Raw genomic sequence first — 13,646 nt, forward strand, 5'->3', positions numbered from 1 at the left:
TCTGATGATTTTGATACACCCGTGGCCACTTTAGTTGATTAAGCCTACTTGATACAGTCAGAAATTCTACACTCATTGCCAGGTGAGATAGACTTGTTATTTGTATGATTGAATTAGAACAGTAAAATTCAGCCAACCAATTGGATAACAGCTTCCAAACCACTGCAAGTCAGCCCCCACAACTTCTCAGGTATTGTTTGTGCCAATGTCATCAGTCTTTTCTGTATAGTAGTATATTAGTACTTTCAATCCACCACTTTAATAAAAGACTTCATACCACACAGTGACTTTAGATTTTCCGTCTTTTAATTCTTTCTGAATATTATACAAATTAATACAATTTCAAAGAAACAATGCTAAAAAAAACATGATAGTTTATAGATTGACTTCAATATCAAAAATACTTTTACAGTGAGGAGAAATTTGTTTCATAACATCAATATTATCATATTGGACCAAAAGATCTTCACAGTATCTTGTAACATAATCAATTCAAAATTGGTTTTTTTTGTAAAACATTTCTTTGCCTGCTTTCAAACATGACTCTGGTCTAAGTACTCTGCAATCATGAAGACACCAATCAGCCAATGACACAACGCCCTCTAATATGGCAAGGGCCACATCTTTCGTTTAATTTTCATTACAATTTCACATGGGGTTAAAATATGTAAATTACTAGATCAGATCATCTCCAAACTTTAAGGTGTATTTTACCAGTAAGATTATCTTTTAGAAAAATTGTAGATCTTCAGCTACGCACAAAATCTCATATTTCACTTTGAAAATGTCTTTTGCGAGCTGATTGGTCCATGATATCACAGAAACAGCAAGTTTGACAAGTACAGCCTCATTCTTCATTTACAAAGTGTCTGATAAAAGATTATTACATAAAATTGATACAACAAACCCTAATTACAATCTACATAATTGTAATAATTTGCTTATGAAGTCTGCAGAAATGTATACGTACATTTTTTTTTCAATTCCATACATGAAAAGCTCAACATCCCTTCAACTTTTCCAAGAAGTGGGATGTCTTAACCCTGTGTAACTACAGAACAATGAATATGTAAATACAACCAAATCTGAATAATTATATGAACCCAAATTGTACAAAACACACAATTCAATAAAGAATCTGGGTCAAAGATCAAATAGGGACCTTCTGATTGGCTAATTCAAACAAAATGTGATACTTACTAAGCTCTGATTGGTTTACTGTCAGTTATAGTAGATGAGAAAGAGCAGTAAATTCAAATGTAAAAAGCGATTATAATTCAATGGAGTTCACATGTCCAATACAGAATTATCAAGAAAAGAGCATTTTTAATGATATTGGTTTTGCTCAATGATATCATCTAACATATTTACCCTGATTTCACAATAAATTGATCTGACCATATCATGGAACATAATATGATTTGAACATACACATACTAATATTGAAGTTTTCTTAGTCATTTTTGTACATGATTTGTAAAATATATAACACAACTACACATTGATATTCAGCCTAACATTGATCATCTTCCAAATGTACTCCCTGCCCTCCCCATTTCCTTTTCTTTGGTACGGTCCAAGATGTCTCAATTAGGGATGTTGGGTGCTCGAAAGATAGAAATGGGGATGAAAGGGTCACATCTCATATAGTGCGGTAGTGGAGGAGTTACCACCAGGTATAGCCTCCGTCAGACCCGCCGCTAAACCAATCCCCTTTGCGCTGCCCTATCTGTACATTTTGGCCTTGCATCTGCGCCATCTGGGCTGCGTTTGGTGCAGTGCCAGGTGGCGGTGGCTGAAATAACAATATTTAACACATGGATCAGAACCGGTTCTAACTAGTTCAAACTGGCTGAAACTGGTTCTGACTGGATCTACCTGATTCACATATCTTTGCACAGGTCGGACTGGTTCTGACCAGATCAGACCAGTTTTGGCCTGTCCAGCAGATTATTAGATGTGTAATCATCTGAAAGGAATCAGTCAAAAGGATATGAGCAGAGTGCCCCACTGAGATTTCTACATTCTTCAAGTAAAGTAAGGAATAATCATAAATTTTATTTAGCTTGCATCAATTCATGTAAATATTTACATCTCTTGAACTGAAAAAGAATTGGTGTCAGTCTGTGGTTGCTCGCATGAACTCAGTGGGCACAATGCTGTTGCAATACCTAGTACCTTGAGATTTTCCATATGCACTCCCAATTTTTTTCTACATAAATGGTACAATCCTAAGACACTCTCATACATAAACTTTTCCATTTAAAAAGAGGGGTGTCAAGTGGAACTTAACAGAAATTTCTACATGAAAAGTACACTTCTACAAGAGTACAAGGTGATAGTGCAATGAAAGATGTCACTTACAGAAATAAAGACATGAAATAGAAGTTCTTGCGTCATGAGATTTCACACCTTCATCACCAACCTATTGTTGATTTTCTATTGTCTGCAATAGTTTGGTTGCACCCATGTGAGGGTAAAGGGGGGTGGAAGGGTTAAATATATGAAGGAATACGACTTAAAGATGAAATGTTTACTATTAACTCTAGACCAATACATTTACTTCAAGGAAGTAAATTTACAAACCACAGAAATGTTCAGCCATGTTAAAATATAAATTTTTGACATTTTTTTTTCAAAAACAATACTCTTTCATCTCATTAATGAATGAACAGAGTTATGGGAATCTAAGAACTAAACTTTACAATTCTTTTATTCATAAAGGTACAGATGCTGCTGTATATAATTGTATCGGCTGGTCAGACAGCTGACAGGATGAAGTCTTCGCAAGGATTTCATGATTTCTGGTCCAAATAAGTTACTCTGAGTCACGTTTCTTTTTTCAAATCATTGTCTTTTCGCTTTTGGCAATTTCTGAAACTACCACCAGACATAACCACCATCTGAACCACCAGAAAACCAATCGCCTTTTCTGCGTCCTACGACCACGTTCTGGCCCTGCATTGCGGCCATCTGTGCTGCGTTAGGAGCCACACCTGGGGGAGGGGGCTATAGAAAACAACGAAGATGGGGACAGCCAAGTTAATAATGGCATCAGACATCACAAGTGAATACCCTGATTAAATGTATTTTGATTACGTGTTAAACATGTAGATATTGTTTTAACAAACATCCAATGAGCAAGCAGAGACTGAAGTTTCCAATTTCTATTCTGGATTTACCGGTATTTGTTTTCTTCTGGTTGTGGCTATTTTGATGACCCTAAACACAGAAACTAAAGCATCATGGTGCTCGACAATGACGGCATGCATGTGAATGCAATAAGGGTTGAGTGACTATGAAAGAAGCAATGTGATTGGGCTTTACCAATGTTACCTCTTAAACGGGTGACAATTAGCCAATGTTTATCACTGAAATATTCTACATTGAGTGCCACAAATGGACACAGAACTCCAGTCTGAATCAATAAACTCAACTGGATGAGAAATGACACAGACACATCGAAACAGAAGCCAAGTGCAGTTATTGTAGTAAGCATTGTATTAGTGGTAGTGTTTATTAGCCATAGTGGTAATTTGAAGAACAAGTAAGAAATACAGCAAAGAAATAAGACAGTGCAACTTAAAGGGAAAGGAGCTCCAATTTTTGATGATTTTTTCACTATTTTTGTTGTGTCAATAGAAGTCTTGGTCTATTCCCCAAATCATGTTAAAGGGACAAAATTCACAAAAAATGGCCAACTTTGTCCCTTGAAATCATTCTACTACTGCAAGCACAGAGTTACATGTAAGACGTGTAAAATGCACTGTTATAGTTTACATTTGAATTCTAGTCCAGACCAGAATGATCACTTTGTTTCTAGCTCCATGGTCAACAATAACAATGCAGTCTACACATGCACAGGCTGAGTTGACAAGCTAAGTGCATCTAATAACTTAGGGAGTAGAACAGGATACTGTAGCTGATAGTAAAAACAAAAATACAGAAAAAATCACCCGAAGTTTAATACAGCCACTAGCCCTTTTAACCCTTTTCCTGCCAAGTCCATATTTCACCATCAGGTCAAGATGGTTAAAATTAATGAAACACAACATATTCCATATGGTGTATTTTAACATAATACTGTACATTTGAAGGCTGTTGAAAACATAAATACTGTAAACTTGATTTTTTGGACTAAAGGTGCTATAAAAGACCAAGCCAAGGGGGTGAAAATACGTCATGTTTTGGCTCAATACTGCTTTTTACTGACTTGGCTGATGGGGAAGTGATACTGTCTGGCAGGAAAAGGGTTAATGTTTTGAGAGAGTAAATACATACATACACACACACACACACACACACACACACACACACACACACACATGACCATACAATTAGCTGCCACCACAAGACACACATGCAACATTGTGACACTTGGAAATCTACCAAATATCTGTTAAAGCTGACTGCACACCACACCTATAAATTACCAAGAAAACTGCCCCCTCCATTTTGTTGTCTGAGGTCTAATCACACAACTTTGAACGATAGGGTTGATCCAGACAATTGGAGGTCAAAAGTTTTGAACTTGGTAACATCATGTTAGTATTAGTAAAGACACAGTGCAATTCAATAAACAAACATGCAAACAAATAAACGAGTACAAAATTTCTTAAAATGTCCATAATGGCACCAAAGCAATTATTCTGTAACTTCTTACTTTCATGGCAATTGTTACAAATTTTAATAAATAAATTTAGATTACAAGCAATTGTACCTCCTGGTAGTATTCACTCACAGACATGATGTTACTTTTTCTGATGCTACTGTGTATTTGTCTGTGACCATTAACCCTTCATCGACAGTAATTTCTGTTTTACATGACAGAACTCTTCAGATATCACAGTGTGATACTTTTGAAGTTCTTCACAGACATAACATGAAAGACAGTAGGAGCTCAGGTGACATTATTGCTATAATAGGTCTGTCATCACATAAATACGTTTTTGTGTTTTGGCTTTTATTTGTTTCAGTAAATTAAGGACAGTGTTGACTGGTTTCAATCACGGTACATTCAATTACCGCTGTAAATATCACGAGGTAAAATCACCTCATACTGGAATCCAACAATACAACAACATACTAATAAGTACATACCGGAATATTTGCAGTGGCTCCGGCTCCAAATCTTGCTCCAGCATCAAATCCACCTGGCACCATGACGGTTTGAGGTTGTGCTTGTGGATGAGCGTGACCTTGATATGGATAGGGCTGAGCTTGAGGGTATGGTGACGGCTGACGAAAAGATGTTGAAATGTTGAAATATTAAACAACTGTGCTCAAAATTTCAGAGACTTTGCTGACTGTATATGTTATCTCTTTTTTCAGATGGTTTAAAAGTCAAAAACTTGCATGCACAATTTTGATGACTATATGCGTCCTTCTCTATTTAATTTGACTGCAATATAACTAACACTTTATCTGATATGCTTTACGTGTGGCAGGTGCCATTTACACTAGCAGTTCACTTATTTGTCAATTTCTAAAAATGTCAAAGTGACATCAACTCTCTTCTTTTATTTTTGCACTTGAACAAGTCCCAATTATGGGAATCTTAGGCATGGACAGACGTGCACCACACTTACACTGAGCTGAAAGGGATTCTACAAATCAAAACAAACTCTGTAAGAAGGTACCGAAACATTGATTTCAGTCAAGTAGATCTTTCATCAAATCTTTCCAAATGCCATGACTGTTAAGCACCAATAAGAAGTTGCAACTTAATTGGGCAAGCTTTGTTTGAGGCAGCCATCTTTGAATCTGTGGAATCTTAATGTGATGTGCACAGAATTGATGTACATGACATTTCAAATTCTTTGGGAATTATCATATTCTGCAACTTTTGATTCTGTCTCAATTTCAGTGCACAACTAGTTTTCTATCAGTCCAGATCCAGCATCACATGGCCATTTTAAAGTCTATTTGTCAGAACACCATCAAAGCAGTGTACATGTGAAAAGGGAGTATGTTTGGTCCATACCTGTTGTTGCTGCTGGTATGGTGGTGGTGGGCCCTGAGGGTAAGCATACTGTGGAGGGGGTGCTGCATATTGCGGATATTGTCCACCGTGAGTTGGGTATGGCTGCTGTGTAGGGTAGGCATAGCCTGCAGGCATCTGTGCCTGTTGTGGAGGCAGACCTGCAATGGGAGAAATTCATATTAATCATTATAGATACAAGTCATATCATACTTAATATATGATTAACAAAAAGGAAGATCACACAAAGGGAAATTATATCCTGGATAAATTCCCTCCCTGATAAATTCTTATTGCCATACACACTGATTTATTAGCATAAAGACTACTGTTATGTTAATGAGGCCATATCATACAAATTGACTTGCATAAACTAATATTGATATGCAAATAAGTTCATATTATGAAAAAAAAAAACATGTAAAACAAGGAAATAAAAGTTTCACAGGAGCATCATATATTATTGTTATTGATTATTTCCTAATTATTTGAAAGTGAGCCCTTGTACTTGTGATTTTGGGAACAGTCAGGCAGATAACACTGCAAAATGGTTTAGTCTGATAATACTTCTGAGCACAGACATGCGATCATGGTAATAGTCACAAATTAATTGGATGAACCACAGTTCTGTGAACATGCAACTGAATTTGTATTACTTCCTGGTTACACAATTAGGTCCTTTTTTGTTTTTGCCTACTGCATCTCTGGATGACACATGCTATATAACACTTCTGTCAGGCATAGTCTGCACCTCCCACCAGGCACTGTAGATTACATAACAGTTGAACTTGTGTAACTTTTGGACCTTGGAAAGCGATCGTTTTGCATTGTTGAAACACCAAGTTTGGAAGATGCTTGGAAGGCAAGAATCATATCAGATTATAGTAATATTTGGCAAAGTCCAAACAACAAAATTGAGCTCAAGAATTGTGCGTATCTTTTCACCAGTTCATGGCAATTCACTATCAAATTATAATTTATACGCAATGGATTTCTCTGTTTGCTTTGAGGTTGTATTAAAGTATTGTCAGTCCGGGTTATGTCCATATGGAGGATAGTGGGGAAGAGCCAATGGCGTACCGTATATGTAATGAAATTAAGGCAAGAACCAATCACGTACTGTATATGTAACAAGGGTCAAAGGTTACCTTGGTTCACTTTGAAATGTTATGTTCAGATCGCGATATGACCTGACAGATCCACCGATCGAGTGAGACTGTTGGCTACCCGGAAGTATCTTAGCTCCAGTCGATTGGCGACGTTCTACCGTGTTAAAAAATTGTAAGATTTCTTCAGGAATAGTTTTCTGAGTTTCTTTACCCTTGACCATATTCGACAAAGAGTTATTGGACGTTTTTCGTTCTCTTTTCCAGCTTTTGGTTAACTTCTCGGCGATTGATCCGGCGCGCGTTTGTCTGAGCGCAGGGTCAATCGTACCGGGAAACGCATGGTGATCGAAAAATTCGTGCTCCATCGTGCTCCGATGACCGACTAAAACAGTTGACCCATCTTTGCAAAGCTTGAAACATTCTCCATACTGAAGATGGCAAGGTTAAATTGAAATTTGACCAAAAATAGGCGATATTTGGCGACAAAAAACTTACTGTAGATTTACAAGGGTCAAATACTGATTTCTAGGAGCCGTACCCGGCCAGGAAATTCATCCAAATAAGTAATTTTCAATGTACTAACCACTTGTGTCGGTCACCATCTCGGCCGCACTGAACATTGTGCATTACGTCTACATCTAAAAACTACCCTGTGCTAAAAATAAAGGGCGAAATCAAGCCAAAAAGTTCCAAATTCGTTGCAATGTACGAGCCAAGGTTTGCATGGTTAATATTCATGACGTTGCGGCGGCAGGTTCGCTGATTGGTCAATCGTAATATCCTCTCTATGGACATAACCCGGACTGATTGTATCTCCTTGATAGGATATACTGTCATCAAATTTATCCTACCAAGTTCATATGTCACTGTCAGGCCAAGTCGGTTAAAATGAGTGTGGCATCGTATGTTGCATTTTATCAAAAACTTGAACATGTGAACTTGAGAAAATGCACATCAAAATACCTTTTTTTGCATAACATTTCATTCAGTATACGTTAGTATGAGAAATCCACCAGTTAATATTACCTATTTGAACTGTTAAATAAACTGAAAACTAACTGACACTTCAAACTCTGTTTCCCTTTAAACTAGTATTATAGGGATCATCTAAGGGGAGAACCATTTGATTTGGGGGGGGGGTATGGAGGAAATGGGTATGGGAGCAAATTTTTTTTTCCTGTCACAGTGACAGCAATTTTTTTTTTCTACTGTCAGAGCTGCATCATTTTTTTTTTCCAAATGGAGTAGCAATGCAAATTTTTTTTTCTTTGTCATCAAGTTTGTGATGCGTTGTATATAAGGGAGCCGTCATTATTTACGGCCTGAAACTCAGAAATTTCAAGTGACAACCCCCCCCCCCCCCCCCCCCCCCCCCCCCCGGTCAACCATGATGAATTTGAGTAACTCCCCTCTCTAACTCTGAAATTTTGACTGATCCCCCACTTAGAAAAGTTAAATACAAATACATGTATTTGTAAAATTTACAAAATACAGCAACAGTAAAGACCTTTGAAATCCGGATGTACTCTGCTAGACTATCATCAGTTATCTCATGATGGTTCAAAAAAGGTGAACCCATCAAAATGAAATTGCAAGTCACAATAAAATAAAGATATAAAAGCTCACGCAGTATGTAACCATACTGTATATTGTTTAATTTGGATGGGTATTATGACAGAGTTTTCACTAGGATATCTGACCGGGCAGAATTTGAAAGTACAGGGGGAGAACACGTGAGAGGCTTAGGGGGAAAGTGTCACAGGGGCTTTCCCCTATCTTGCATGGAAAGTTTAAGATATTGATGTGTGCAATGGTGCAGTCTGGTGCGATCTGAGAGGTGTTTTTAAATTTTTTTACTAAGTGAAACTGTTAGAACACCCCAAGGGGGAGAGCACGAGAGGGGGTTTCCCCCTCTCGTATTGGAAATTTTGGGAATTGATGTGTTTAATGGTGCAATCTGAGAGGAATTTCAGGTTATTTTGCATTTGGTAAAACTGTTTGAAAATGACATTGAACACTGCAATATTTTTTTACATTTTATGCATGATCAGTGTTTGTGTCACAATATTTAACAACCAAACAATGACAATACAATTTGTGAAAAACAGTTCTGTTTGCCAGAGACTGAAGATAAATAAATATACAGGAACGGAAAATCTGTGACCTTCTTGTGTCATTTCTCCAGCTGCCAGCTTCTAATGAAAAGCATGAATATGGTATGTTTAACTGTCAAAATGGTCATTGAACTGAGGTAAATGAAAACATGTTTCTGTGATAATAAAGGATGAATTCACAACAGTTCAGTTTTGTCCTAGATCATGTGAAAATTTTGAGAAATTGATGTGCGCCACGGTGCAGTGTAGTGCAATCCGATAGGTATTTTAAATTTGTCTTTTACCAGTAACACTGTTAGAAGACCCAAGGGGGGAGAGCACCAGAGGGGGGTGCCCCCCTCTCGCATTGAAAATTTTGAGAAATGGATGTGTGCAATGGTGCAATCTCAGATGTGTTTCAATTTATTTCGCCAAAAAAAATTGAGTAACCCCGTCCCCCCTTCTTCCTCTCCACATTTTGAGTAACGCCCCCTGAAGTTTTCAATTTTTTTAGTGACCCCTCTCCTTGTATTTCATTACATTTGTTGTTCGTCAATTTTTCATAGTCAACTTGTACATCTTCCTAATATATTTATATTGAGAGAATAATATATTGATTTTAACACTAGTTTATTGACTCCTGTCTTGTGTTTTAACATTTTCACAATTTACAGAAGTCAAAAAGTCCCCTTAGATAGTGCCTATGCCATTGAGATATTGCAACAGAAATCCTGAAATATGATTTCTTGGGTCAGGAAAGGGAAGGAAAACATTGAGTGCACTGAGGTGTAAGTAGACCTATGTAGTGCATGCTTATATCATAAGTGCTGGGAAAAAACATAAGAATTGCTTGTGGTAAAAACATTTGCGCCGCCTATGGCGGCGCGCTGGCAAAGAATACATGAGAATAGGGTTTCCAAATTTTGCTAATTTCTGGTGCATTGTGACAATTTTTTTTTTCACTTCTGTCTGTTATGACAATTTTTTTTTCTCAGGCCATGGCAGGATCAATTTTTTTTTTCTTCTATCTCACCTGGCGACAATTTTTTTTTCTCAAAATCCTCCATAACCCCCCCCCCCCCCCCCGAAATCAAATGGTGTTCCCCTAACCAAATGAAGATAAGATTGTACAAGGATTCCTGGTAAAAATGTTACAGTTGAGGATTTATCCTGGTGGTAAAGGTACTTTTCATTATCAGTAATTTCCTATACTGTTGATTTGGATATCACTGGACATTCATTGTTTGCACATAGTAATTACCATAATACCATCTTTTGATTGACAAGATCTTGTCAATAGATTGACTAGTTTCACTGAATGAGTTATCTGAAGTTGGAAATGCATCTGATGAACATGCCTGGCCATGGGTTTCCACACTGTCAGTGTTGTGTGGATTTCCTCCACATAAAAATGTTTGCTGCTAGTGTTCTAAGCCTTCATGAAATATTACATTACCTTTTACCTGATTTCAATAATGATAATACAACCAATTTATGCATTTACTTCGTCAAGACATATAGGACAACCCATGTGCCACAGAGAAAATTGCACCAAACAGTTTTGGGTAAACATTTTTGTACTTTATAAAGCACTCTGAAAGGTCATTCCATATCATCATAATACAAACGTTGGAACAAAACATTCACAAAAGTTGCTGCATTTTTCACATTCTGTATGACTTATTTAAGATGCTAGGAATAGCAGAGACACATCAGTAACATTCTGACACTGCCATGAGTTGAAAAGCAAGTAATAAGTCAACAAGGAGGAGAACGGGAATGATCTAAGAAAGAAGGAATTTTCTTGGGTAAACAGACAAGTCTAAAGTTGCCTGTAACAGGAAGCAGGGAAATTAATTTTCTGTTTAATACATTATTTTCCTTCTACTGGTCAGTATTGAAGCAGCTCTTACAGTGACACCGCAATAAATTACATTGTTTACTATTGGTAGATACAAGCTACATGTACCCAACAATTTTCTGAGAAACTTCCTGCCTGCTATTCAGTGGACAAAAACATTTTCTTGTTTCTAGAGTCTTCTTGCTGAATTTACTTTGTCAAGACAGGAAAATGTAAGCATGGTTGTAACTGGTATTTCCACTGCATATCAGACAAAAAAATTGGTGTGTTACTCATCCTAGGTCTCTTACAAAAGTGATATGGATTTTTTTATGTTTGATTTTTTTTGGAAATCACAAGATTAAACAATGTAAGCGTAAAACAGGAATGTTAACATGCAACAACAATTCTGACATACAGCATGATGGGTAGACTGGCCCCCGTCACTAAATTTTGCTCAACAGCAGTTACTGATTGGCCAAGCACAACGTTCACCCCGCGATCTATACATACAGTCTGCTGAAGGTTATTGCTCAGTTTATTGTGTTTTGATATTTACATGCCAACAGACTTGGAGCAAGTCTACATGATGGGTAAAAGTCTTCATGTATCTGATCCTACAATCAGATACAAACAATTATGAGTTGCGTAGTAATTTTTTACACTGAATTATCTTTTTCAAAGTGATGCATGTAAAAAGGACACTACTGGTCTAGACTGACACACTAGAAAGAGAAAGAAGACCTTTCCTTTTTCATCTAACACAAACAAATGCTGTTTGAAGACAGCATGACACACAAAAATATGCAATAAGTCAGAAGGAAATCATGAATATTCAGTGATGTCAAAGAAGACTTGTAGCTATGATTTTATCCCTTGTATCCTACTTTGTCAACTATCATCTGCAATGTATTGGTCTGCTTACCCTAGGGGCAAGCTGAAAAACAATTTTGTCTTCTGCTTTGATACATAAGTATGTATTGAAAGTATGAATGCATGTTGGGACAGAAATGTCACTTGTTCGGATGGCTATTGAATGTGTAGTTTCCTGAAGGGTATATATCTGCATGGATGCATACCAGGTAACTTTGGAGTGGCATGAAAGAACTTAACTGTGGTACAAAAGAATTTTTGGTACCATCTTGAGTCACTGCCTATTTTTTCACTTCCATTTTGTTAACTGTACACACAGGTGCTAGGTATATGTAGGCTCCTTGTAAGGTTTTTCTGATGTATAGCTTTAGTGGTCACTCATGCTTAGCCATTCACACAAACGTGGACATTTGTCAATCCATCTATCAAAATAAATCATCGGTAGAACATCTGTCCAATATTTAAAGTTTTCTGCTTAATGTAAATACATTTATTGCTACCACATGTGGTTTAACTAAAAATCAAAGGTATTGAACAAACCAAAGGTCATGTATAGCAATGATTTTGGGGGGCTTGTAGGTGTTTCTGCTGGTAATAGTGCTTCACAAATGTTTGCATCTGACAACATAATTTCTCTTGAGGAAGTTATCCTACAGAATTTTATCAACTGTGTGAACTGAGAAATTTCAACAAATGCTTTGATTTCTGTTATGTAAATATCATTGGAATTGCCACAGTAAGATTTTCCGTTTCTGTTCTACAAAATTTAACTTTCTTTTGCAAGTGATTATTTTCTCATTCTCTCTATTTCTTTTTATGTTTTTGATCATCTCAGTGTTATTTTTCTTTTTGTCTGCACATTGTCTGAAATAAATTTCAATATATTGATTGACGTTGTGCTTCCAACCCCACAATCGCAGCATTCACGAGTCTGTTGTCGAATGCATCTTTTTTATAGTACATACATTAATATTGTGAAAATATCAAATTTAATTTGACAACTATGCGTCAATATTCTGCACAGGGAAGCAAACGCCAATATGTATGGATTCCTTTCGAAGTACCCGTTCTCAGATTATGCAACACAACAGCCTGAAAACGGCTTTACGCATGTACCCATTCTTTCTCCCACTCTTATGATCTCGCTCAAGCTTTCACTTGTAAAAACAACCGATACAATATATCTTATTGATATACAGTTCACTGAAAAGAATCTTGTGTTTCATAAAGGAAGCCATGTTACCAAGAGGACGTCAACGGAGACCCTACCTTTGAGCTCAGTATCAGAAAGCTATGTATGTATGTCACCGTCGGCAGAGTCAAACAGAAACCTGGTGGAACGCAGACACGGGTCCAAAAAAATCCACTCAGAACAGCAATGTTGTTGTTTTACAGAACCGGGGAGCGATTCCATAATCTTACCTTGTTTCGATTTATCCTTCTCTGATGACATTTCTTGTTATTCTCGCTGCAGTAGCTGAAAGTTCAACAAAATATGTGCGCGAAACCTTGTCCCTTGATTTATACACTTGCCGAGCTTTGTCGCAGGAATACCTATAACAAATACAACCATCTCACGTGACGCCTTGTCATGACACCATGAGCTATACCAAATATTTCAGAGGGTTGATACCAAAGGTGAGACAAGAAAAAGTTAGTAAACAGAGAGAAAACGTGTCTATTAAAGAAAACATGAGATATGACACATCTAGTTTAATATATTTACATAGTAATGAATGCATTTTTAAGTA

The 13,646-nt window shown here is 37.0% G+C and overlaps 1 protein-coding gene across 2 annotated transcripts; it reads right to left on the minus strand.

Moving 5' to 3' along the window:
• Positions 1-284: 284 nt before the first annotated feature.
• Positions 285-13,491, minus strand: LOC139117356 (DAZ-associated protein 2-like). 2 transcript variants are annotated; one of them, XM_070680394.1, is made up of 4 exons: positions 13,318-13,491; positions 5,984-6,141; positions 5,101-5,238; positions 285-3,009 (listed from the first exon to the last, which is right to left on the minus strand). In XM_070680394.1, exons 1-4 carry the CDS (start codon positions 13,346-13,348, stop codon positions 2,881-2,883), a joined length of 456 nt encoding a protein of 151 aa, XP_070536495.1. In that variant the 5' UTR covers positions 13,349-13,491; the 3' UTR covers positions 285-2,880. The 2 variants fall into 2 exon arrangements, with proteins under 2 accessions (XP_070536495.1, XP_070536494.1); XM_070680393.1 differs by having other exon boundaries at positions 285-1,795; positions 13,318-13,475.
• Positions 13,492-13,646: the final 155 nt, after the last annotated feature.

The sequence above is a fragment of the Ptychodera flava genome, chromosome 18 (assembly GCF_041260155.1).
Source record: "Ptychodera flava strain L36383 chromosome 18, AS_Pfla_20210202, whole genome shotgun sequence".
Taxonomy (NCBI): domain Eukaryota; kingdom Metazoa; phylum Hemichordata; class Enteropneusta; family Ptychoderidae; genus Ptychodera; species Ptychodera flava.

Bases quoted from the DNA above. Each gene is read 5' to 3' on its own strand.
- LOC139117356 (XM_070680394.1), bottom strand. From the start codon at position 13,348: ATGTCATCAGAGAAGGATAAATCGAAACAAG. The intron at 6,142-13,317 runs GTAAGATTATGG...CTCCCATTGCAG, and splicing joins GAAGGATAAATCGAAACAAG to GTCTGCCTCCACAACAGGCA. The intron at 3,010-5,100 runs GTATGTACTTAT...TGTTTTCTATAG, and splicing joins GAGCCACTGCAAATATTCCG to CCCCCTCCCCCAGGTGTGGC.